Genomic DNA, 27,273 nt, shown 5'->3' with positions numbered 1-27,273 from the left:
CAACAGGTGTGAACAGTACAGTGAAATGCTTACTTGCAAGCTTTTCCTCGACAATATCAAAGGTAAAAATGTAAACTAAAAGAAGAGCAGGGAATCAATTACTGGGTCACTTCAAATGAAGAAAGAAAACACACATAAGAAATAGAAACACACCAGTATTGAATGCTATAAGGTCAGTACCAGTACTATATCAATGTGCAGGGATACTGGTGGTTCACATGTATTCACACTGTACATGTGAATATCCATATAATGTATGCTGAAAATGTGTAGGGTAGGTCTTGTGTGCTGGTGTGACAGACCGAAGTCAACTAATCACGGCTGGACACAGGAATAAGAAACATGCATACAGAATTTATTTAGCAACCAGGACACATTCATTTAAATAAAACTACAAAGATACTTAACTTATACAAAACATAGATTATATCCCATTCACATACAAAATAATAATAATTTACTGTATAAATTACAATTTCACTAATTTATTTACAATTTTTTATGAAAACAATATTTTGTATTTCCCCCAAAACCCATTGGTCTCCATATCACACAGAGCTGCTCATCTTGTTATCATGACAAGAGTGCCGAGTAACATTTTGAATGAATGGCAGATAGAGAAAAGAGAAGACAGTTTCTATTATTATATGGAGGTACCATGGAATTGTCCGGTTGACATGGGAGAAAATGGAGTTGGTATTATTACCACACACACACACACACACACACACACACACACACACACACACACACACACACACACACACACACACACACACACACACACACACACACACACACACACACACACACACACACACACACACACACACACACACACACACACACAGAGAAAGAGAGAGCTCCAAAAGTATTGGGACACATTTGTTGTTCTTTTGGCTCTCTACTCCAGCCCTTTGGATTTGAAATGATACAATGACTATGAAGTTAAAGTGCAGTGTCAGCTTTAATTTGAGGGTATTTTCATCCATATCAGGTGATCAAATATTATACCCCCAAAATACTAACCTTCCCTGTTATTGTTATGGTGAGAGGTTATGTCTTGGGGTTATGATATTTGTGCATCTGTAACTTTCTCACTTATTATTATTCACGATTCATTCAGGATTATCTGTAATCATGGTGGCATCCACATTTATGTAGAAGTGTTTAGAAGCATATTCTATTCTTATTTACAATAAAAGTGACTCCAAAATGACACAATACATTATTTACCGTGAATTTCTATTGGGCACAAAATAATCTGAATCAACAAAAACAAACAGCAAATGCATCCTACAAATTTGTAGTTTTGATGTAGTCATTGCATGCTATAAATATGGGACCAAATACTTAACTTTAATACACATAAGTGAATTTGTCCCAATACTTTTTTGTCCCGTAAAACAGGGGGACTATGTAAAAAAAAAAGTGCTGTAATTTCTAAACGATTCATGAAAATACCCTCAAATTAAAGCTGACAGTCTGCAATTTAACCTCATTTCAAATCCAAAGTGCTGGAGTACAGAGCCAAAACAACAAACAATGTGTCACTGTCCCAAAGGTTTTGGAGCTCACTCTGGTACTCACAAAAATAGTAAAATGTGTACACACGCACACACACACACAGTCTCCCTTTCTCTAAGCACAAACTGCACTGAACATAACTTGTACTGCGATAATTAACATGAGTAACAGATGAGCAGACAGCCAAAATACAACATTAGGTCACCCAGCAGACAAACATCAGAGTAGAGAAGAAGAAAAGTTCGAGGCCCTTTCATTAAGTCACACCTACGATAAATCCTAAACCTTATTCCATTGTGACTCAAAAGTAGTGCACTATATATAGTTTGGGAATAGGGTGCCATTTGGGACACAACCACTGGTCCCTTTGATGTTTTAAGTAGAAATTGCGCACCAATATTGAATTTTAAAAGCCTGTAATATTAAATGAAGTGCCCTTTAATATAGACCACATGGACAATTCAATAAATCAAATTTTTGTTGAAATAAATGAAAAAATCTGCGCTTGAAAAAAAATCTTCACTTTTACATGTCCCTTGTCATGTTGTTCTGACTTGTAGGAAGATTTTAACCCACTTAACCACAAAATGTCATTATGTTTTCACCATCATTGTAAAGCCCTAATTATGTTCTTGCTTTGACAGAGTTATTTCTGAAGATGATTATTTATTTAATGTGATTAGTGATTAATATACGTCTGCCACTCATTTTAAGGTCAACCCTGTTACGTGAACTGAAATCTCGTTTGAATTTAGTGAAACTATTCCTATTTAAATAATTTTTTCAAAAGAAACATTGGAACATGTAATAGTCAAATCATAGTGTAAAGGCAGGTGAGCTGGGTCAACTCTTTTTGGCCTGTTGCACAGAACAAGCTTCCATTCCCTCTGTCACAGGCCATCAAAAAAATGGCTGATTTAAGCTGAAAACTTCAACCCTGTTACAGTCAATGAAGTATATAAACTCTGGATTGCTGATGCTATGTATTGGAAAAACGAAAGGCTTTGAAGCCACCAGTCAGCCATATTGGCACTCCTCAGAAAAGCAGTCCTCCATAGGAATGAATGGAATTCTACAGTATTGAAATTAAATGTTTCAAAGACAAAATGTCATGTATTTAAGTATTTGTGTTGTTGTAGTGGGGACAGTAACATTAGTGCTTTCTAAAAATGATACTTTAAGGAAAATGTTTTTATTTATTTATTCATTTAGAATTTTTATGTTTAGGAAAGATACATTTATGTAAAAGTATGCATTAAGGTGTCTGTAATAGAATAAATGTGACAAAAACAAATGTAGACATTAATAAATGCATTTCCATAGCTTCCAAAATATATATATTTTTTTACAAAATTGGGGGAGTGCCAAAATGGAGGTGCGGTGGCTTCAAAACAGCGCCCCCTTGTCGGTCATCTAGAGTATATACAACTCCGTTACTTTAATGGCACTTTATTGACACTTACAATAGTATTTTTTTTTAACCCCTCGGGGTTGGAAAACGTGTTGTTTTATGTAGTTGAACATGTGCTGTTTATGACAGAATGTTAAAATGAGGTGAAATTAAATTATTTTTTTGACCAAGTTACACTACCTAAAATGTCATCTATCCATACAATTTTGCATATCAACTTTTACCCTTTTGTTGCAAGTGCTCTCAATGTCAAGTTTGCACTTTGCAAATCTCCTATCATCAGTTTCAAACGGTTTTGGTTTGAGAGTAAATAAGAGCCAAACTGGATTTAAGTACTATTTATCTGTCACCATACAAGTAGCGGCAAATTTAAGTGCATTCACGTTTGGACCAGATTAATCAGCTTTCACTGTGGTTGAGATTGTTGGGAAAAACAAAGCCATAGAAATAGAATTCTAACATTATTATACATACACAGTATAATGTAATATATATTAACATATATTTCATCTATGGTCCAACCTCTCTTTATGGAATTCCAACCTGCTGTATTCAAGGGGCACATTAATGCATAGTGAACTTTCACGTGTCCTCAATGCTCACAGAAACACGCCGGACTGCAACAGTCTGCTTGCCTTGCACAGTGGACTATCACGAGTGCTTTCATTCCACATTATTTGTGCTTTAGCTGTACGTTGAGAGAGGTTGTTTGGGTCTAGTGAGCCCTCTGAATGTGGGAATGAATCTGCTGCTGAAGACAGGGGGAAAAAAGTGCTCCAACCTCCGAGCTAAGTAGCAGTTGATGAGTAAGTACAAAAACGACTTTGAAGGATTTTGCCATTGCTTTGCCGAGACACAAAATGAAAGAGCAGGACATATGTCATCATCATCATCCCCCACATTGAATTACGCAATATACAACACAATTTACCCCCTCCTTGTAATCAAATGGCAACATAACGATTGCAATATGTTCAGTAATGTCCAAGAAGACTATGCATAAGAGCACATAGAAAGTAAAAGATACAAAAATGAAGCAACCTTTTTTCCAAGTCTCGCCCACGCTACAGTAATTCCCATCGACATAGTCTGTCATAGGGTGGGGATCACAAGCAATAGACTCAAAGACAGTGAGAAGGGGGGGGGGGGGGAGAGGGAAAGAAGCCTAGCAGGCTTGTTTAAGATCCTTAAGGCACTTAAACATAGTTAAACCAGAAAGATAAGAACCACAGCTGAGCGGATGAGAGAGAACCTCTGAGCATTTCAAACACTCTTTTGAATGGCAGTTGTTTAATGAAACCACATCCCTCATCCACCAGCGGCCATGGGAGAGACTCTTAATACAGTTTCCTCCAGAGGCAGTGTGGAAGAGATAGCAGTGTCGGTGGTGGAACTGCTTTAGAACGTTCAAATCCACAAGTGGCTCCTGGCATTATACCTAAAGCGGACATCACCGTTGGCTGCACGGAGTCGCATTAAGAGAAATCCCATGCAGCCCTCTTTAGAAGTTCGAACACTGGAATGTGAGTTGTGATCTATACCTCGATTACGCCTTCTTCGTCTAATGATCTTTCATTTGAGTGTCATTATTTCTAGATAGCCTACACTTCCTCGTTCTGAACTTCTAACGTGAGCTGCGGGTGTGGCTTTGTGACAATGGTCAAGAGCACCTGCTAACCGATTTGACTGCTCCAACAGTTACACCTCGGACACCACCAAAACATCAGATATCGCTGCTTAACGCTTGATCTGATTGAATCTAGGCCTTACTCTGACCCCTTGTGATCCAACCCCTTGTTCTGTGAGACACCTATGACAGTCACTGATAGGGAATATGCATGGCTCCCTCAGTTGTTCGCAGGTTAGCGAATTTGGAGAGATTGTCAGACATTTTGTGCCCCACCGGCACACAGTTACAATGAAAGGCCTGCATTCTGGAGGAGTCCTATGGAAACTGCTTGCTTTGGCCCCAGCCAACCCTTGTCTCTAGAGGAGGACTCCAATGCTCTCAGACATCCATGGACGATGGAAGTGGAACCCATAGAAGATGAGTTCCCTACAGTAAAACATCCACCTCACACTGTATAGCTGCCCTCCTCTCCTGCCTTGTACACAGCAGACACAGACAGCCCTGTCTGGATCCCCTTTAGGGATTTGGCTCTTGGGCCATTTGGTAGTAGTCACTCAGTGAGTCAGTGAATCAGTCATTAGTGATTATGTTAGCTTTGTAGCTCAGCACCCCATAGAGTCTCATTGGTAGAGGGGCTAGCTCTGTAACTAGCTCTGGTACGGTAGGCCCTGGTACATGATGGTGATGATGTTAGTAGACCAGACTGCAGTTCGCTAGTTGCCCACCAGAGGGCTGAGGTCTCCGTGGTGGTTCTTTAGCTTCTTCTTGAAGAGGGAGATGGTGGAGGGCCGGTAGAAGATGATCCAGGGCTCGGACGCAGCACTCTGCACGCTGCAGCTCTCTGAACCACTGCTGGTCGGGATGTTGGGAGATCTGGAAAGAGACGAGGGATGAGGGGGGAGAAGAGAGAGAAATAGATATGGCAAGAGAGAATAGTAACATTAGGTTACATATTCCACTGGCTGGGGCTCTCACAGCGTTAAAAATACATTAGATGCAATAAACTACACTTCGGTTACACTTTTGAGGCATTAGTACAATAAAACTTTATTGTCCATAATTTACATCAAACAAAGTAAAATGTAATACTTACTTCACTGTAATATGCAGTAGTAGTTTAGCCACCATGGCTATGACTGTCAGAGTCAGGAGAGCAGCTAGGGCGTAGATGGTCCACACTGTCAACACAGAAACACAATTGAAATCAGGCAGTTTAGAAGAAAACATACCAGTTAAGAAGCACCCTATGCACTTGAGTAGACTCTCAGACAGGCATGGAGAAACCTGACCAGAAAGAGATAAAAGGGATCTATAAACTAAAAACAGTCTGGCACATCTACACCATATTTGTACAGTACTATACACTGAGTGCACAAAACATTAAGAACACCTTCCTAATATTGAGTTGCACCCCGTTTTGACCTCAGAACAGCCTCAATTCGTCGGGGCATGGACTCTACAAGGTGCCGAAAGCGTTCCTCGGGAAGCTGGTCCATGTTGACACCAAAGCTTCGCACAGTTGTGTCAAAATGGCTGGATGTCCTTTGGGTGGTTGACCATTCTTGATGCACACGGGAAACTGTTGAGAGTAAAAAACCCAGCAGCGTTGCAGTTCTTGACACACTCAAACCGGTGCGCCTGGCACCTACTACCATACCCCGTTCAAAGGCACTTCAATATTTTGTCTTGCCCATTCACCCTCTGAATGGTACACATACACAATAACATGTCTCAATTGTCTCAAGGCATAAAACTCTTTGTTTAAACGGTCTACTCCCCTTCATCTACACTGATTGAAGTGGATTTAACAGGTGACATCAATAAGGGACCATAGCTTTCACCTGGATTCACCTGGTCAGTCTATGTCGGGAAAGAGTACACTCAGTGTAAGGCTTGATCTACCGGCACACGTTAGCCCAAAGGCCTTTATCGCAACCGATTCAGATGGTAAAATATTAGTACCTGCGTTATTGGTGCACATCTGTTACTGAACAGCCAGCTATAAAATCTAAGTATAACCTCACAGTAATTTACTGGGTAAAAAAACACCAATGTTTTGGCATCACTGTGCCTTCTTCAGGGTAATGTCATGAATGCTTGAACCAGGTTATGTAGACAACTAGTGCAACCAATGTCAATAGTGAGGTGTGTTTCGTAATTGCTATCTTGATCAGAATGAATTGAGCGAAACTTAAAAGACAATAGCACACAGCATATTGAATATATTATGCCATTCTTATCATTAGCATTAGTATAACATTAGCGTCAACATACATTGTTTAATTTAATTTCACCTATATATTAAAATATTTCCAATTTCATTAAATGTTTTTGTTACATGTAATCTTTTGGTTCAACCTTAATGCCCAATAAATTACTGGGAGGTTATACATATGGAGTGTGCGACTCTCTTTGTTTTCATAGCTTACAGTTTATTCACCGTTAGTCAGCACCTCTACACTAAATAATTTTCTCTGGGTGTGCGCCAGCTCATGCATTTTATTTTAATATATACTGAACAAAAATATGAATGCAACATTTAAAGTGTTGGTCCCATGTTTCATGAGCTGAAAATAAAAGATCCCGAAAATGTTCCATATGCACAAAAAGCTTAAACAAATTTGTTTACATCCATGTTCGTGAGCATTTCTCCTTGGCCAAGATAATCCATTCACCTGATAGGTGTGGCATATCAAGAATCTGATTAAACGTCATGATCATTACACAGGTGCACCTTGTGCTGGGGCCAATAAAAGGCCACGCTAAAATGTAAAGTTTTGTCACACAACACGATACCACAGATGTCTCAAGTTTTGAGGGAGCAGTGCAATTGGCATGCTGACTGCAGGAATGTCCAACAAAGCTGTTTTTAATGTTCATTCCTCTACCATAAGCCACCTCCAAAGTCGTTTTAGAGAATTTGGCAGTACGCCCAACCGGCCTCACAACCGCAGACCACATCAGCCCAGGACCTCCACATCTGGCTTCTTCACCTGCAGTATCGTCTGAGAGGGTGCTGAGGAGAATTTCTGTCTGTAATAAAGCTATTTTGTGGGCCTGGCTCCCCAGTGTGTGGTCCTGGCTCCCAAATGGGTGGGCCTATGTCCTCCTAGGCCCACCAATGGCTGCGAGCTTGCCCAGTCATGTGAAATCCGTAGATTATGGCCTAATGGATGTATTTTAATTGACTGATATCCTAATATGAACTGTAACTCAGTAAAATCTTAGAAGTTGTTGCATGTTGCGTTTATATTTTTGTTCAGTATATATTCCTATAACCAAACAGGTCTCACACCTTTTTTGTAAAACATACAGTTTTTAACCAATCAAAACCAGCGTGAGACCACAGAGGCAGACAGGAACGCTGTTGGTTACACATAAGAAAACCCTGAGAAAGGTACGCTGTTGGTTACACATAAGAGAAACCCCAGAAAGGTACGCTGTTGGTTACACATAAGAGAAACCCCAGAAAGGTACGCTGTTGGTTACACATAAGAGAAACCCCAGAAAGGTATGATGTAGGTTACACATATTAGAAAGCCCAGAAAGGTCCGCTGTTGGTTACACATAAGAGAAACCCCAGAACGATAAAAAAACAGTACCAAAGGTACAAAAAAGAAACAAGTAGTAACTGAGAGATGGAGAGGTAGGACGTTGCAACGTCAGTATCAATAGAGGTGAGTCATAGTAGAAAGCTCTATTAGAAACCCAGAGAAGTAGAAAGATATGATGTTGGTAACTGATAGATAAAAAACAACAATATTGGTATCTACATACTAGAGGTGTGTCCGTTGGTCCCGTTGGGTTGGTCCCACTGACCTGGCATGTTGTGGTCCGGTTTACCGGGACTGGACGTTATCACATAGAGGATTTGAGAGGAACGTCCGTTATCGCTCCCGTTAGACTTCTCCGTTACGCCGTTAAGCTCAGGCTTCACTGTACTAGTGTCCTCCTCTTCCTTCTCATCCTCATCCATAGGTCTGGTGTCCAGGCCTCTCAGCGCTGAAACAACAACAACAACAAATACAATGTTTCCATGGGCCTATTGCAACGAAGATCGGCCTGTAGATTATTGGCAGATGATCTCTTGTCAAACCATCAATACATGATAAATTCACCAACGCAGCTGATCTCAATTGCAAGCAGCATTGGCCACCGATTTACTGCTCCTCAACGCGGATGTCGGGTTTATCTTTTAGTCCTCATTGCAACCAAAATTAGCACAAAAAAAGCTCTCTGGTGGGTATTATCATCGGAACAATTTGATCTGGCAGTACCACTTGACTAAGGACGATTTATCTATTTGACAATCATTCCGCACAACTAAAATAAAGTATTTAATGCCCTCGTTTTACCACAGCAAATCTACTATGGCAATGTAGCCTACCCTATGCAAATCTATGGTGTAGGAATACTTTTTCCTACACCATGTTTCCAATTAATGTTATCCATTAATGATTTTACTTGTCTGAATCGAATATGGTCATTTCTTATCAAGAGGGTAAAAGGAAATATTCCATTTGACATTTGAAACTAAATCGTGATTGCATTCTAATAATAGTAATGAAGCTATTTAAAGTTGCACAAATAATATATCATTGTGTTTTTAAACCAATAATTTTAATCGCTTGAAAAAACTAACAAACATACACTACCGTTCAAAAGTTTGGGGTCACTTAGAAATGTCTTTGTTTTTGAAAGAAAAGCACATTTTATGTCCTTTAAAATAACATCAAATTGATCAGAAATACGTTGTTAATGTTGTCAATGACTATTGTAGCTGGAAACGGCTGATTTTTTATGAAATATCTACATAGGCGTACAGAGGCCCATTATCAGCAACCATCACTCCTGTGTTCCAATGGCACGTTGTGTTAGCTAATCCAAGTTTATTATTTTAAAAGGCCAATTGATCATTAGAAAATCAATTGCAATTATGTTAGCGCAGCTGAAAACTGTTCTGATTAAAGAAGCAATAAAACTGGCCTTCTTTAGACTAGTTGAGTATCTGGAGCATCAGCATTTGTGGGTTCGAATACAGGCTCAAAATGGCCAGAAACAAAGAACTTTCTTCTGAAACTCGTCAGTCTGTTCTTGTTCTGAGAAATGAAGGCTATTCCATGCGAGAAATTGCCAAGAAACTGAAGATCTCATACAACGCTGTGTACTACTCCCTTCACAGAACAGCGCAAACTGTCTCTAACCAGAATAGAAAGAGGAGTGGGAGGCCCCGGTGCACAACTGAGCAAGAGGACAAGTACATTAGTGTCTAGTTTCAGAAACAGACACCAACTAGCAGCTTCATTAAATAGTACCCGCAAAACACCAGTCTCAACGTCAACAGTGAAGAGGCGACTCCGGGATGCTGGCCTTCTAGGCAGAGTTGCAAAGAAAAATCCATATCTCAGACTGGCTAATAAAAATAAAAGATTAAGATGGGCAAAAGAACACAGACACTGGACAGAGGAACTCTGCCTAGAAGGCCAGCATCCCAGAGTCGCCTCTTCACTGTTGGCGTTGAGACTGGTGTTTTGCGGGTACTATTTAATGTAGCTGCCAGTTTTTTGCGAGTACAACACTCAATAGTAAACGTTTATATTTTCGTACAGGACTACAGTAATTGGGCCATTAGGCCTACTGCGGCATATTGTACTTTATTGAAGAAACAATATCTGAATTGGAAGGACATGTGGTGTGGAGATTCATTAATTATTTGGAAGTCGTTATCCAAAGAAACAAATACAAAGGGCTTGGTTTGATAATGATATTTAAATTGTATGTCACACATGTTGCTGCAATCCATATCACTTTAATTTACAATGTGGTAATTCATTAAAAGTTGGTCTTCTATACATTTATTTTTGCAGAAGAGTGGCCTCGATGTAGCCATAATTGGCTGAATTGTCTACAATTAGATGTGTTAACTAAATAATTTTAATTGACATAGGCTACATTTTGAGTCAAATCATTTTATTTCGGTTGCCATATGTAATATTCTTCCTTTTTCCTTAAATTTCGCTGATAGGGTGTTACTTCATTGGGGTGGGAGTAGTCAACACAAATAAATATGATTTCCTATGCCATTTCCGCTGTCTTGTATCCAGACGGCTTGACACCATAACAGTGTCAGATCAGCTGGTCTACAAGTTTGATAAAAATAAATAAGTGCGGCCCTCCACTGAATTTTGAAATCCCAGTGTGGCCCCAGGACCAAATTTATTGCCCACCCCTGAGCTAAGACTTTGTCTAAATTAAGGTTATTTTATGAAATTATCAAAACATGTTATTAAAATCCCTTATCCCTACCATGAATGGTGGCCTAAATCTTTACTAGGAGTTAAAGGTTTTTGTCTGACATAACTCAACTTGACTGCAATTTTCCCACATGTTCTCCATTTGATACAACAGAATGCAGTGCTTGCTTCAAACCTCGGTTCGGCAGGAAATTCCTCAGACGTCATCTGAGAGCATTTATCCTCATCTGAGAAGGAAATTAACATCGCACCACTCAGCACTGTATGGATGTACTAACATCCAGCTTAGCCTCAAGAGAGAAAATCTCTCTCTCTTTCCCCATCCTTTTCTCCTCCCAGCTCAGCGGGGGAAAAACCAATTTACTTATGTGACCTTTTCTTATAACATGTCTCATAATATTGTATATTCATTTCAACAACTTCTGTTTCTGATGTGCGGTCTGAAACAAGGGAAGTCAGAATTGAGACATGACCAGAAGAGAATTGGCTGCAAGTCTGGGGGTCAGACTCTGACCTGAGAATATTGTTTTTAGTAGAACAAAATGAGAAAAGGTTAGGACAGTCTGTGTCTGTGTGTGTGTGTATGTCTGTGATTGTGTGTGTGCCTCCCAGCCCTGTAAGCTCTTAGCTTTAATGTCAACAATATTAACTAATTCAGAGAGAGTTGTGTTGAGTGCTGATGCCTTAAGGAAATGGAACTGAAACAATAGTGGGGTGTTTACAAGAGTGTGGTCTGAACAGAGAACTGCTATTTATACATAAATACTTCCATTCCATTATGATGAGTGTGTAATATAAGACTGGGTTCAGATTGGGATCCCTAGGAGGTGGTGCACTCTGTGTATACAATGATGTTAAGGATGGGGAGAATGATGTATGAATGATATATACAGATATACGATACCAGGGACAAACAAAACATCTCAAGGTTATTTACATAACCCCGGTTCTCTAATATTATGAGTGGGTCGACTCATGTGGGAACGTGCCTGTTTGCAGAAAACTAGAATAACTAAGTTCTCCTTCAATTATTTGTTTAGACGTCTCACATATGAGATGTATGAAACTCCCATAATGTAGGCACGCTCTCCGAACACTAGTTTCCAGACTACCCCTCAGAGACCCCGATACTGAGAACAGTATGCACCAGAGAAGGTGCTAGTGACTTCCAGTCGGTAGAACCTCATGAGGGGATGCCCAACATGCCGCATTACAGATCTCCTGCAAAGAGAAGCCTTTGAACTGAGCCCAAGAGGTAGCCATACTGTACCTCTGGTGGAATGAGCCCTCAAGCCCTCCAGGGGCTGTAAACCCTTGCTATTATAAGCTAGTATAATAGCATCCACTATCCAATGTGACAACCATTGACGAGAGAAAGGCCTCCCCCTGCAGGGTGGTGTTCAAGACACAAAAAGCTGGTCGCTCTTGCGTAAAGCTCTCGTTCTACCCAAATACATGTGTAAAGCACGCACTGGACACAAACGATGGAGACGCTCTTCCTCTGCAGAAGAGAAAGGCGGTAGGTGGAAAGTCATAAGCTTCAAGGTGAGAAAATTGTAACTGTCGCTGACCTTTGGCATAAAGGTGGGGTTAGGCAATAAGGTTACCTTGGTAAAACCCGGGACAAACAGTAGGCAGGAATGGTGAACTGACAGTGAATGTCGTTCACTCACTCGCTTTGCGGAAGTAAGGCTACCAATAAAGAGGTCTTGAGAGAGAGATATTTCACCCCTACATTCTCCAGCATCTCAAAAGGCTGCTGAGACAAAGCCTCAAGCACAGTAGAAAGATCCCAAGGCGGGGCTACAGGCTTGGATACAGACATAAGCGGCGCGCCCCTTCTTGAAACGGCATTAGAGCGGGTGCTTGCCCACTGCGCTGTTATTAAGGCCTATATGACAAACTGAGAAAGCGGTTAAGTAGAACTTAACAGTGGAGAAAGCCGTACCCCTGTCCAGAAGGCCTTGCATGAAGCATAAAACCTCTGACACAAAACATTGGTAAGGAATGATTTGTTTTTGGTCACACCACTTCTCAAAGATTCACCACTTATTTCCGTAAAGTGAGCGTGTAGAAGGGGCTCTGGATTGTCTCAATGGCTCTGAGAGGCAGACTAGTCGTGTCCAGATTTAACCTTTCACGGGCCACACCCATAGGGCCAGTTTGCCTGGGTCAGGAGATCCGTGCATAATGGGAGTTGCCAGGGCTAGTCATAAAGCAAGAGAATAATCTCCGTTAACCAGAGCTTGCCCGGACATGTGGGTGCTACCAGGATGAGGGACGAGCCTCGTTGTCTCACTATGGCTATAGTGGGGAGTGTGAGGCGCATAGGGGGAAAAGCATAGAGCGGTGCGCCTTTGGCCAAGGGTGTACCAACTATGGCTGTGGTAGTCATGACATTTTGTCAGCCGGTGATTGTCAAGCAAATAACTTCCAGTCTCACAGTAATTGACCATGAATTAACATAAACACATTTAGCATCTCCTGGCTTCCACACATAGCTTACAAGCCACTGATGCAGGCATTTGGAACATCTACATTTAAGAAAAGTCTAATAAATCCATGTAATATAGCTTACACCATCACAATAAAGAAACATGATATGAATAAAATGTAGTCTATTTCAAAAGAACAGAATAGCATACTTTGAGTTTTCCTTATGTTAGGCCCTGATCTGGCTATGCCATATGGCTGTGAGCCATTTTAAGGAACGTGTGCCGCCCTGGTTGTTGTTGTAGGCCGACACTGTCATATTGTCTGTCCTGACAAGGACGTGACAATACCGGAGGAAGGGTAGAAAGTGTTTCAAAAGAGGAACACTGTCAGAAGCTCGAGGTATTTGATATGGGCAAGACGGAGTTGTGTGGTCCACTCAGTTAACTGCCTGGCCCTCGTAAACTTCGCCCCAACCCATGAGTGACGAGTCTGTCGTCATCAACTTCCTCGCTGACACCACTCCTAGACTGGTGCCGAATGTGAAGGTCGAGGGGCCCCTCCATTTCCAGAAAGATGTGAGATACTCTGATGTTGAGTGCACAGACGTAGGGATAAAACCCAGCGTTGGAAACATCTCATCCTCAGTAGACCATGTGGGACCACTGAGATAGTGGAGTCCATTAACTCCAGTAACCGGAGGCGTATTCGGAAAATGGCCGAGTGCCTCCTGTTTAATAGGGATAGGCACTATCGGAATGAGGCGATGCGGCCTTCCAACAGCGTTGGGTGATACTCAGATTCTATATTCTCTGGGTCAGTATGAAACAGATTTTTATCTGATTGATTTAGAAACCCGAGCCCGGAAAGGTGGGTTACCAAGGAGGTAACGTCTTGCCCCGCTTGCTCACGGGACGGGAAGGAGAGCAGGTTATCATCTATGTAGGCGGATACCCTCAGCCACTTGTTTCTGACGGACTTGAGAGCGCCTCCACACACTTGGTGAATGTCCTGGAAGCGCTAGCCCGAACGGGAGAACAAGGTATTCGTAGGCTTTGCCTTGAAAGGGAATCCTCAGAAACCTTGTGTGGATGCTTATCTGGAAGTACGCAGGTCAACTGGGTCGCCTGGACGAATAGAACGAGACAGCACGTTTGGTGTGAGCAAACGAAACGCAAAATTCCTCAGATAGTCGTAGAGGACCTGTAGGTCCAGAATGGGGCAAATCTCTCCCCTTTTTGGGAACCAGAATGTACCAGGAGTAGAAGGCTCAATGTCTGTCTTCCTCTGCTATCGCTCTGATATTCCATTTGAATAGAAGAGAGGAGATTTCCTGCTATAGTATGCGTGCCAAGTCACGGTCGCATCTGATTCCAGAATGCCATTGAAGGCAAGAGGTCTCATAGCGAACTGCAGTCTGTAGCACTTGGTAACAGTGGATAGGGTCCCAGACTTGACTGCGGATGCATGCTAGTTTTCTACTCTCTCAGCGAGCAGCCCATGGGGAGGCACTCACCAGTGGCACATTGACGCCCACTGTGCTCCACCCGAGAAGGTACCAGCACAGAACACAGAGTGTAACTGTTCACTGCACTTCTCTGCCGCTGGGGCGTTCCCCTAGGTCAGATGCCCCCTCTCCCTCCAAGGGAATCCGTTGGGCGCAATCTCAATGCTGTCAAACTAGCATGGTGCCCGGATCCCCTGAGGCAGGGTTAGCTTCTTCCATGGCACTGATGGAAAAGCTAATCCCAGAACAAAATAAAAAACACAGCTAACTAGCAGTGTGTTGGCTGCCAGCTAGGCTAGTTAGCACGATGTTAGCTGGGAAAAGCGAACTTTTCTTAACCAAGTGAACGTAGCTATCGTTCGCCAAGTGGGGTACTGAACTAGCTAGTTAGCAGGAAGAATCTAGCGCTAAGTTAGTCTTGCGATGGACAAAGCGTAACTCTCTACCGAGAGAAAGACTATAAATTCTTCCCTTGCAGGTAGAAAACCTAGGGTAGGATAATGAACTAGCCTGGTTAGCGAAACCTTGCAGCTAAGCTAGCCAAGTATCTGTAGCTAGCCGGTTCCGGATGCTAGCTACAAAGAGACCTCGAGGAGAAAAAGAGACAAAGCTAATCTTAGCCGTATAAAACTTTCTTTTTGTTTGAAGTTTTTCCTAACACAGAGACAAGAGCTGGCAGAGAATATTGTGACACTCCTGTGATCTGTTAACCTTATAGGAATTGGCCTATATGGATAGGGCTAAATTGAATTGTTTCTTACAGAATACGTTTTTTATGCATAAGCATGGTAGCAACTGAAATGGAAAAGTTTGGAGATTATGGGAAAATTATTTGACCAAATTTGAGGACACAACAGTTCACCTGACAGAAGACTGAATCCAAACATTACAATGTTGATTTTATATTTACTGTACTTTTCGCCATATTTGTTGTTTTAATAAGACTGCTAGCTTAGGTTAACTGTTTTGAACTCCAAGCACAGATCGGACATTTGGAAATTCATTTGCTTAAGCATTATCATGCAAACACAGTAATTTTTATTGTGACAAGCCGTCAGTGAGATTCAAAGCTATGATCTTCTGTTGTCGATCCATGGGATTAGTCCACCAGGTTGGAGCTAACAAGCAATGTACTGTATATATTTTTTTTTTTAACTCATACAAAGCTGTTCATTTTAGTCTATTCAACCCGACCCCATTTCAAAGGAAACTAGCACTCATTAATATAATGTGAGGCCAATTAGTGGCCGTGGCCAACACACCTGAACACACTTAACAAGATAGTGGACAGTGAGAGTTTTGTTGATGCTGAGAACGGAATGTATGTGTTTTTCAATAACATTATTAGAACGTTCTTTCAACGTTACTAATGTTTTCTTGTGGTTTTCATGGAACATTTTCTTAATATTCTGAGAATATGACTTCAAATGGAAATACCAAGAAATAACATTATTTTGTCAAGTTCCTTAAATGTGCTGAGAAAATCCCAATGCCAAGCAACTCATCTGCACCATTCCCAGAACTTTGTGGGAAGGTTGTATGCAAACTAACCATAGGACAACCACGCTCTCACCAAGCTCTAAGAAACATATGGTTCTCAGAATGTTCTGTGCTAGCTGGGCTCCCTCTCTCTCCTCGAGCAACGCCCACTCGCACTGGTACACACATAGATGATGCACAGCCCACACAGAAAGACACGCTGAAGGGTAGGCCTAATTCTGATCATGGCTGATATGATAACTTCAAAATCGACATATGTTTAAAAAGGAAAACACAATATAAAAATTCCATAACTTTTCCAGGATTTTCATGACCGTAAGAACCCTCATTTGACAACTTGGAACAGCGCATCCTGTACATTCAGGCTGGCCCCATTCTCAATCTGCGCATTCTCAAACTCGGAACAGTCTACTGGTAGACATACACTGAACAAAGTGGAATCGGGATCTGAATGCCCACTCTCCATTGCTATTCCATGCAGATCCCGCCTTCATTCCGCTTTGATCAATCTTTTTTTGATGCTGCGTGTGAACCCGGGCTGGTGATAGGCTACTTTGTTTTATAGAGGAGCCGTTACGCAGTTCCTCAAAAAAATTGGAGGTTCCAGTACGGTCCTCCAGATAGCTCCGGCCCAAGTCAAGCACTGAGTGTTTGGCTTTCACATGGAAATTCAGAGAAACAGATGGTAATTTTGGTGCGCATAGAAAAGAATCATGCGCGCATTCAGGTGCGTGTTCCACAGTGAATTTCCTCCACAGTAAACAAACAGGCTCATTCTGTTCAGAACAACACAGGGTATGACGCCGTGTCATCTTTTAACTGTACATCAAACATAGTAAACATTGACACTGTGTATTACATTACTTTTATGATATGGAGATGTGAAGTGTAAATTTGAACTCAAGGGTGTTCTGGAAAGGAAGATAGGCAAAGAATGGTCTTTTGGCGGGCGTACGACCTGTCTGTTTCCAACAGAGGTTTGTGAGTAGGACAAAGATAAAAAACAAAAAGAAGGAAAAAATCAAAACAGTTACATATAGCAATTTTGTTTTTGTTCAATATTATATTGATATTTGACTTGAAGTACTGATTTGTAAATGTTCTAGAGCTAGCCTGCTGTACCTGTGCCAAAACTATTTACATAAATAGTGAGCCAACATGTTTTCAGCACTTTTAATTCCCTGAAAGATCTAAACAAATTTTCTCATGCTCTTTCTTGTCTCGTTGCAGCAGACATGTAGTGAGCAATATGTTTGAATCATCAAATCGCAATAAAATCGCGGTATCGAATCGGTAATGCATGTAGAATAATGAGAATCGCGATACATGTTGTATCGGCACCTAATTATCATGATAATATCGTATCGTGAGGTCCCTGGCAATTCCCAGCTCTACTAATTTCCTGCAATTCTACACATTTTGCCATGGTTTATGCCATGTTCTTATGCTATCTGAGTGACTCAAACATTATAACAAAATCAATGGGAGCCCATGCCATGAAATGTTTCGAATTTTAAATTCTACCAGACTGTGCAGTTTTTATTTTGGTGATTGTTACTTTTCAAAGATGGCTATTTATATTTTCTACATACATGTTTTTTATATCTGTTTTTTAGCCATTTAAGTTAACACAGAACATTTTTACCATCCCGAAAAGTATTCCCCCACACTGCCAATGTTTAATATGCAACGACATGCACCTTGTGAATTAGTGTGTGTCTCACGGTGAGTTCCTAGAAAAACAAAACATTTCAATATATGCAACACCAATATCACCTGCGGCTTTGAGGCATTGGCTAGCAAATGATAAGAGAAAAGGTCCACCGCCGGCAGCACTTGGAGTCTCCCCTGCCTGTCTCCCTTTCTTACCGTCAGTGTGTGGCTGGGCGCATGCATGTGTGTGTGTGTGTGCATGTGCCTGTGTGTCTGTGTTTATGTGTGTGTGCTTTAAGTAGAGCCACAACACATTGGTCTGGTCGATTTAACAGTGTCCAGGCATCTTGGTTGCTATGCAAAACCCTGCCATGGAACCAGGATAGCAGGATGTCAGCCTGCACCTGTTCATGCAAATTATGGCTCCCGGAGAGAGATGAGTTCGTGCCTCAGTCAAATCACTGCATGGGGCTGAAATAACTCAAGCCAAGCCGAGGGCGATAGATGTCTGGAAAAGCTTGTTACAGTATCTCTCATATCTACTGAAACAACTTGCTTTGTTTTTGTACAATTGTTGTGACAACCTCAAAACAACCTACACTACATGTCCAAAAGGGTTGAACATCTCATTCCAAAATCATGGGTATTAACATGGAGTTGGTCCCCCCTTCGCTGCTATTACAGCCTCCACTCTTCTGGGAAGGCTTTCCACTAGATGTGGGAACATTGCTGCGGGGACTTGCTTCCATTTAGCTATAAGAGCATTAGTGAGGTCGGGCACTGATGTTGGGTTGATTAGGCCTGGCTTGCAGTCGGCGTTCCAATTCATCTTAAAGGTGTTCGATGGGTTTGAGGACAGGGCTCTGTGCAAGCCAGTCAAGTTCTTCCACACCGATCTTGACAAATCATTTCTGCATGGACCTCACTTTGTAAACGGGGGCATTGTCATGCTGGAACAGGAAAGGGCCTGCCTCAAACTGCTGCCACAAAGTTTGAAGTACAGAATCATCTAGAATGTCTTTGTATGCTGTAGCATTAAGATTTCCCTTCACTGGAACTAAGGGGCCTAGCTCAAATAACAAAAAACAGACCCAGACCATTTATTCCTCCTCCACCAAACTTTATAGTTGGCACTATGCATTGGGGCAGGTAGTGTTCTCCTGGCATCCGCCAAACCCAGATTTGTCCCTCAGACTGCCAGATGGTGAAGCGTAATTTATCACTCCAGAGAATGCATTTCAACTGCTCCAGAGTCCAATGGCGGCGAGCTTTACACCACTCCAGCCGACACTTGGCATTGCGCTTGGTGATCTTAGGCTTGTGTGTGGCTGCTCGGCCATGAAAACCCATTTCATGAAGGTCCTGATGAACAGTTCTTGTGCTGACGTTGCTTCCAGAGGCAGTTTGGAACTCAGTACTGAGTGTTGCAACCGAAGACAGACGAATTTTACACACTAAGCGCTTCAGCACTCGGAGGTCCCGTTCTGTGAGCTTGTGTGGCCTACCACTTCGCGGCTGAGCCGTTGTTGCTCCTAGACGTTTCCACTTAACAAGAACAGCACTTACAGTTCACCGCGGAGGCTCTAGCAGGGCAGAAATTTGACGAACTGACTTGTTGGAAAGGTGGTGTCTTATAATGGTCCCACGTTGAAAGTCAATGAGCTCTTCAGTAAGGCCATTCTACTGCCAATGTTTGTCTATGGAAATTGCATGGCTGTGTGCTCAATTTTATACACCTGCCAGCAACGGGTGTGGCTGAAATAGCCGAATCCACTAATTTGAAGGGGTGTCCACATACTTCTGTATATATAGTGTATGTGTGGGTGATGTTGGCAACAAGGGTTGGGGACAGTACTAATTGACCCCCTCCTGAAGTCCTTACCTACGACATGTCTACAGGTTTCTTAACTTGGTATGTGACAGCTAGGTTGGTGCGCTCTGTATATGTGTGTGTGTGTGTGTGTATACTGTATATATCCCATTGCAAACCCACCTTGGTATGTGACAGAGAAGCCCTGTGCTTGGTTGGTGTGGTCTGAGTAGAAGTAGAGGATGACAAAGTCTCCAGTGACGTTGACCAGGTCCCGGGGCGAGTTGCGGCCGTCGAACCGTGCTAACACCTGGGTGGTATAGCCATCCAGCATTTCCACCATGTCTGTCTGGTCCGAGATGTCGAAGAAGGTGAAGTTGAACAGGATCATGGAGGCCCCAGGTACCTAATAATAATGCAAATAGAAAAAATACATAGTACTTAATAATACATGATACTTACTACTTTCTGAAAGCCAAAGATGCTTTAGGCAATAGGCAACAAACAAAAGCAACAACAACAAAAAAGGGTCCAACTGTTGTGCGTTATATTACACCCTATCCCCAATATAACAAACTACAGTTGGACCCGGGTCAAAAGTAGTGCACTGTAAAGTGGATAGGGTGCCATTTGATACGCAACCGAAGAAACAAGACACAATACCTGGACAGTCCAGTAGCAGACCCTCCCTGCCTCGTACTTATCAGGGAAGTCAGGGGAGTAGACCACCCCAGAGGGAGCAGAGTAGTTACCCCCGCACGCACCAACACGAGCTGGAGGAGACAAACAGAGAAAGATGATTCAATGAATAACAGTTCAGCTATCGAAGTTTGCATTTGCAAGTTTTTAAGTCTCTCATATACTTAACCCTCTTATATAACTAACCCTGTTGACTCCTATGTCTCAGGAGTTGTCATAGAGACCTTTTCATATAGAAACCACATACAACAGGCTCTCTCAATGATAGAGAGAGTGGAACGAAGAGTTTTCAACGCATACAGGAAAGATGAGACTGGACCGAACAAGGAGTATTTCATCATTGTTGTAATTGTGTTGACTACAGCTGTGAAATCTGTGTCTCGTTATCTAGCAGGTGTGTCTGCCATAAACGTTATGCTTGTGTAGCCTATTAGAAAGCGATTTAGCAGGTAATGTTTTGCCAAAATCAGCAAATAATTTTATGACAACAAAGGGAGAGATAGAACATTATGTTCACATGACTATCAAATAGTGAGTTGGTGAGAGTGATTGCAATCCTTTCATATTCGGTTAGGTTCTTTCACTTCTTTCCAACGTTGGTTCTGAGAGAACCATTCAATTGTTTGTGGATTATTCACCATCGCCAGTGTGGTGGAGCTTATGTGTTTTAAAAAAATATGCAAACTCCACTTTTTACATATTAGGTGAAGCATCATAGATGTTATAAAGGGCTGACCAGACTAGGGTCATTTTCACTAAAAGCCAAATGGAAGAAAACAGAACAAAACTGTGAAGGACTACCTGAATTTGTCCAATAAGAAACTCTAGTTTGTATTGTTTGCACAGGGGGAAAAATGTCTACAGTTTGCAGCGATGTGCACTAATGAATATGACCCAGAGCAAACGATCTCCTATCTACTCACTGTCGAAGATGATGACCCATCCATCTCCTCCACAGGGCTGGGTGTGGTCACCAAAACACACGTGGTTGCACTCCATACTGGGTGCTTTACCATGGTGATGCTGGTCCAGGTCGTTGCCACAGAAACAGGCGTAACCCGACTCCATCCCAGCTAGCTACAGAACAGAGAGAGAGACAGGCAAATCGTTCAATGATCGTTTAATGTTAAGTTAAAATCAAACTTTATTTGTTTAGCACTTGTCTAAAGCTTTACAAGAGGGTAAAAAATGTAGCGCAGCACTAAGGAATAAAACCCTTTGGATGAAAGCAAAGAAAGAAACCTTGAGAGGAAACAGACTTTAGAGAGAGCTGAACCTCCTTAAGCCAACTCTGGATGGTAGAGTCAGACAAGAGTTGTCCACCTCACTTAATCAGAGATACTACTATATCATCTAATTGTATGTTAATAAGCATACTTTCAGAATGATTCCATAAAAATCCCCAAAATGACTGTTTTTCTGTCCTAAAATAAAGTGATTTATGTGCCTAAAGCCATCAGGCGTTTGATGATAATAATATGGTGTGGTTGGGTTGAGTCCAGTGCTTTCGGAGAAACAGAACAGTCACCACTCCTTTATGCGTGCCAAATGGCACCCTATTCCCTATATACATATATATGCCCTATGGGCCCTGGTCAAAAGTAGTGCGACTACATAGGAAATAGGGTGCAATTTTGGACGAATCCCCACTCTGTCAGCAGTAATTAATTAGAGGGTGACTAGTTGAGTACGAACTCACATCAAAGACCTCAGTGTAGGGCTCAAATAAACTAGTCTGAAATAGCATCGGACCACTTAACCTTCAGCTCTTAGTCGAAACATAGTAAACATTTCCTAAAGCCATGTTGCGTTGGGCTGTATTAGAATGAGAGACAGAATCACAGAATGCTTCCCAAATGGCACCCTCTTCCCTTAAAAGTGCACTACGTTTGACCAGGGCAAACTAGTGCACTATAAAGGGAACACTAGGCTGCCATTTGGGACACACACAGTCAAACCTCTTCAATCATCTTGACCTTTCCTTTCAGAATTCAGATCCAACCCAGTCATACTCAGCGTGCAGGCAGAACACTGACTAAGAGCGCCATTGTCTCTCATTAAAAGAAGACCATTGTGTCATTTTCTTCCCATAAATGAATTCATATGAAGGTACCGCATCACTTCCCTTCATTCTGAAAATGTTCTCATGAAGCTGGAATTTATGTAACTAGACTCCTCCGCCGCCAACCGAACCGACGTGAATGCGTTACATATTTACCGGATGAAAAAGAAAAATGACTTGAGAAAGCAAGACAAACGTGAAGTCCTCTGGTGACAGAGCAGAAAATTGTTTGCAGGGGGCATCTGAATCACTGACTCACTCAGTCACTGGCTGTGTCCCAAATGGCACCCTATTCCTTATGGGCCCTGGCCAAAAGTAGTGCACTATATAGGGAATAGGGTGCCATTTGGGACGTATGCACCGACTTACTGTCTGACTGACTTATGGTTGGATGTGGTTGTTTGTCATAGTGAAGTCAGAGAGCATCAATACAGGTTGGATGTGGTTGTTTGTCATAGTGAAGTCAGAGAGCATCAATACAGGTTGGATGTGGTTGTTTGTCATAGTGAAGTCAGAGAGCATCAATACAGGTTGGATGTGGTTGTTTGTCATAGTGAAGTCAGAGAGCATCAATACAGCGTTTTAAATGTGTATTAGAGACAATGACAATCAGAGGACGGACAGACGCTATGGTCTCAGGCTGTCGACACATAATGTCAGTGCCATCTGCGGAGAGGGACTGGAGGGACACACGCACACACACAGAGGGGCAGACTGTCACTGCTCATCAGTGCAGACAGCGTCTGAGAGCCGGGTCTGACGCAGGGCCAACAGGATGTGTTCACACAGAACATAAACACCTGCCACTGTTTATACCCATGGTCAGTACCCAAGACAATAGAAGGCCATAGAGACTACATTTACAGCTGCCTGTGATGTTTCATCATCTGATGTGTCACTGAATTAATTTGAAATGTGAGGATAGTTATGGTCATAAATATAGAAATACAGTGTCTAGAACAGACAGCCATTCTTCCCTCAAAGATGATATTTTTGCAGATGAAACAGGTTGGTGAACCAAATCTTGAAAGGCATCATATTCCCTATAGTGCATTACTTTTGGGACACATCCATCTCTGTACTTTCTTACCTTATATCTCTGTTTGCGGCAGAAGCTGATGCAGTTCTGGATGGTGAGTTTGTTGGAGGTCTCACTGCTCCCTGTCAGGGTGGGAGGGTCTCCACTGTCTTTGAAACAACCCAGGTTACCTGGCACTGGAGAAAACACAGAGAGGAGAGCAGGGGTTAGCCATGTATTTCTTAATGTTAGGCACTTCAATACTAACAAGCACACACTGCATTATGCATTTACTACATTTCCCATGAAGCACATTTCCCATGAAGCACATTTCCCATGAAGCACTACTATATGTAGTTCCTCTTAAGAGGCCCTTCTGTACAAAAAATCACACATTGCATTAAGCATACACTGTATTTCCCACAGAGGAAGCTGGTGGGAGGAGCTATAGGAGGACGGGGTCATTGTAATGGCTGGAATGGAATCAATGGAAAGATATCAAGCACATCAAACATAAGGAAACGACATGTTTGATTCTGTTCCATTGATTCCATTCCAGCCATTACAATGAGCCCGTCCTCCTATAGCTCCTCCCACTTGCCTCCGCTTTTTCCCCATGATGCACCTGTGTGGTGTATTACCAGAGTCCTGTTTGAAACAACCAATCCCAGAGATCATTTACCATAAGGCTGGGCCATATGCCAGAACAGTGGTCGTGTGGGACTACATGTCCCACAATCCACCTGTGTCTCATAGAACAGGCGTCAACTAAGATATAGAACATTGGTCGACAGAGCCAATCCTGAGGGACCCTTGAATATGCAGGATTAAGCTCTGTACTAGAGCATACACTACACTTCCCATGAACCATCTGTGTCTCATAGAAGAGTGATCTGAGGGGATCAGTGTATGCATTTTTTTGTGGATCATATACTACACTTCCCATAAACCACCTGTGTTTCATACACTAGGTGTCAACCCAAGGCACAGAACATTGGCCCTCAGAGCCAGTCTTAGCCAGTCCTAGGTTGTAGTTCTGTAATAGATCATTAGATCATACAGTATGTTTCCTGTAACCTGGTCTGTCCTGTCGCTCTGTTGAATAGTGTTGTGTTTTATAAGGTGTGATTAACACTTCTTCTCCAATGGCTTGCCTGGCTCCACATGGCTGGCCTGGCTCCACACGCACACACGGACAGGCACACTCACTCACACACGCACACAGGCAGGCATGCACACGCACGCACACACAGATGCCGACACACACACTCCGGCGGACTGGGAACCCCATGAAACACGATGAGCTGCGCCCCCAAAAAAAGCCATCTCCCCAGAATTCTCTGGCTGGCTTCAGTTTGAGATTGTTTTGTTAATTGTCACCAGACAAAAAGTTGGGTTTGGAAGAAAGGAGGAGGAGGTGAGGAGGGAGGGAGGAGAGAGGGAGGAGAGGAAGGGTGTCTGAGTCACAGTGAGAGGGTGTTGGAATCTAGAGTATGTCGATTTCCGGGCGAGCTGGAAGTAGCACTGCCATAGAGGGTAGGTAGCGTGTGTGAAACTGGCTGTTTGTGTATGCATGTGCGTGTGCGTGTGTGTGTGTGTGTGTGTGTGAGAGACAGGGAGAGAAACTGGCAGTAAGAGTGTACTTTCAGGGTTGTCACTGAGATAGCCGAGTAAAACTCAACTCCACAATGTATTTCACGCAATGGAGTTGAGCGGAGACGAGAGTGGGTGGACTGGAGCTCCAACGTCAAATAAAACGTTATGTCAGGTGTAATTGCGTGCTATTCTTTGGGTGCTTAAATCTGTAGTTTTTGATTCAAAAAAATAATAATTCTATGTGATGTCGGAGCTGTGAAGTACATTGTGGAGTTGAGTTTTACTTGGCTATCGCTGAGGGTGCTGTAGGGCAGTGTTTCCCAACCGGTCCTCAAGTACCCCTAACAGCACATAGTTTTGTTGTAGCCCCAGACAAAAACACCTGATTCAACTTGTCAAGGGCTTGGTGATTAGTTGAATGAATCAGGTGTGCTTGTCAGTGGCCACAACAAAAATAGGTACTGTTGGGGGTACTTGAGGACTGGAGTTGGGAAACACTGCTGTAGGGTGTGTGTGTGTGTGTGTGTGTGTGTGTCTGCATGCTTGAGTGTACATGCATTTATCGCCCTAACTGTGCTAGACAGAGAGAAGGGGGCACAGTGGACGCGTTGATCCCAGAATACCTCATAGTACAGCAGCCTGGGGCTCTCTTTAAATATTGACGTGAGAGGAGAGAGAAGGTCTATTGAGACAGAGGTAAAATAGAAGCAGCAGACAGCTACTGCTGCAATATACATGGACTATAAAAGCACACTTCTGAGGACATGGTCTGGGAGAGACAAGAGAGGCTGCCACTATCCAGGGTGTTGAGTTGTAAGAAAAGAAGACAGATTTCTGTTCTCTGGAAGATAAATAAAGTATTCTTCACCCTAATCCACCGTGCATTCATTAAACACAGTGTAAATACAATGCATTATATTCCAGGTAAACCTTCAAGCCTGGACTAATACAAATAGTAGGATACAGAATCCTTTGTTTCATTATGATTCAAATTGTATTACTTTTATTTTCATTTCAATGTTCTATGGGTAAAATGTATTAGAGAGAACAAAAGTAAAACACAATATCAAACTAATTTCTATTCCACCGCAAAGCTATTGTCTCAAATTGGAATTTGTGTCATCTAACCACAAGCTAGAACAATGCCAGAGAGAGAGAGAGAGAGAGAGAGAGAGAGAGAGAGAGCGAGCGAGAGAGAGAGAGAGAGAGAGAGAGAGAGAGAGAGAGAGAGAGAGAGAGAGAGAGAGAGAGAGAGAGAGAGAACAGGGAGGTTTATCTGACTGTCAGGGCTGGTTTGAGAGACAACTCAGTGATATGACCGTTTAAAAACAACCTAAGGTGCCAACCAGGAAATTTTTTGGGCAAAAATCCATGTTAGCTTAACCACCTTATTAACCACATATACCTGATTGCTGAATGAGACTTGTGTAAACCTTTGTAACTTTCCATTGAAAGAACCTAACCAGATATACACTGAGTACAAAACATTAAGAACACCTGCTCTTTCCATGACAGACTAACCAGGTGAAAGCTATGATCCCTTATTGATGTCACCTGTGAAATCCACTTCAATCAGTTTAGACTAAGGGGAGGAGACAGGTTAAATAAGGATTTTGAAGCCTTTAGACAATTGAGCCATTCAGATGGTGCCTTTGAATGGGGTATGGTACTAGGTGCCAGGCATGCCGGTTTGTGTCAAGAACTGCAATGTTGCTGTGTTTTTCACACTCAACAGTTTCCCTTGTGTATCAAGAATGGTCCACCACCCAAAGGACATCCAGCCAACTTGACACAACTGTGGGAAGTATTAGAGTCAACATGGGCCAGCATCCCTGTGGAATGCTTTCGACACCTTGTAGAGTCCATGCCCCGACGAATTGAGGCTGTTCTGAGGGCAAAAGGGGGTGCAACTCAATATTAGGAAGGTGTTCTTAATGTTTTGTACACTCAGTGTATAACCTTATACAAAAATACACTAAATTGGTACGAGGTTTCAATACAGCTCCACTGTGTCATGTTAGAGAGAGAATGAGTTCAGAAAGTTCTAGAAGAGGCCTGTAGACGTCTAGTTAGCGCACACACACATTTTAACTGGTGCATGCTGGATGTTTAAGACTTAAAACCTATGCCTAGTCCACATTTCTTTCCCCGGGGTGTTTTCTACAGACCGAGA

General features: G+C 42.3%; 1 protein-coding gene across 2 annotated transcripts in view; it reads right to left on the bottom strand.

Annotated features, from left to right (window-relative positions):
• Positions 1-334: 334 nt before the first annotated feature.
• The window catches only part of LOC139576374 (kremen protein 1-like), a 109,298-nt gene continuing 82,359 nt past the window's right edge, over positions 335-27,273 (bottom strand). The window contains exons 4-10 of one of the 2 annotated variants that reach the window (XM_071402454.1): positions 23,577-23,701; positions 21,348-21,501; positions 20,389-20,498; positions 19,909-20,131; positions 8,346-8,570; positions 5,662-5,746; positions 335-5,441 (exon numbers count right to left, since the gene is read on the bottom strand). In XM_071402454.1, coding sequence (XP_071258555.1) covers positions 5,282-5,441; positions 5,662-5,746; positions 8,346-8,570; positions 19,909-20,131; positions 20,389-20,498; positions 21,348-21,501; positions 23,577-23,701 — 1,082 coding nt within the window. In that variant the 3' untranslated portion in view covers positions 335-5,281. The remainder of the gene's footprint in view (positions 5,442-5,661; positions 5,747-8,345; positions 8,571-19,908; positions 20,132-20,388; positions 20,499-21,347; positions 21,502-23,576; positions 23,702-27,273) is intronic. The other variant, XM_071402455.1, reaches the window with a different exon arrangement.

This window comes from Salvelinus alpinus, chromosome 5, assembly GCF_045679555.1.
Source record: "Salvelinus alpinus chromosome 5, SLU_Salpinus.1, whole genome shotgun sequence".
Taxonomy (NCBI): domain Eukaryota; kingdom Metazoa; phylum Chordata; class Actinopteri; order Salmoniformes; family Salmonidae; genus Salvelinus; species Salvelinus alpinus.
The sequence above is the reverse complement of the archived record's forward strand: the minus strand, read 5'-3'. Positions and strand labels throughout refer to the sequence as shown.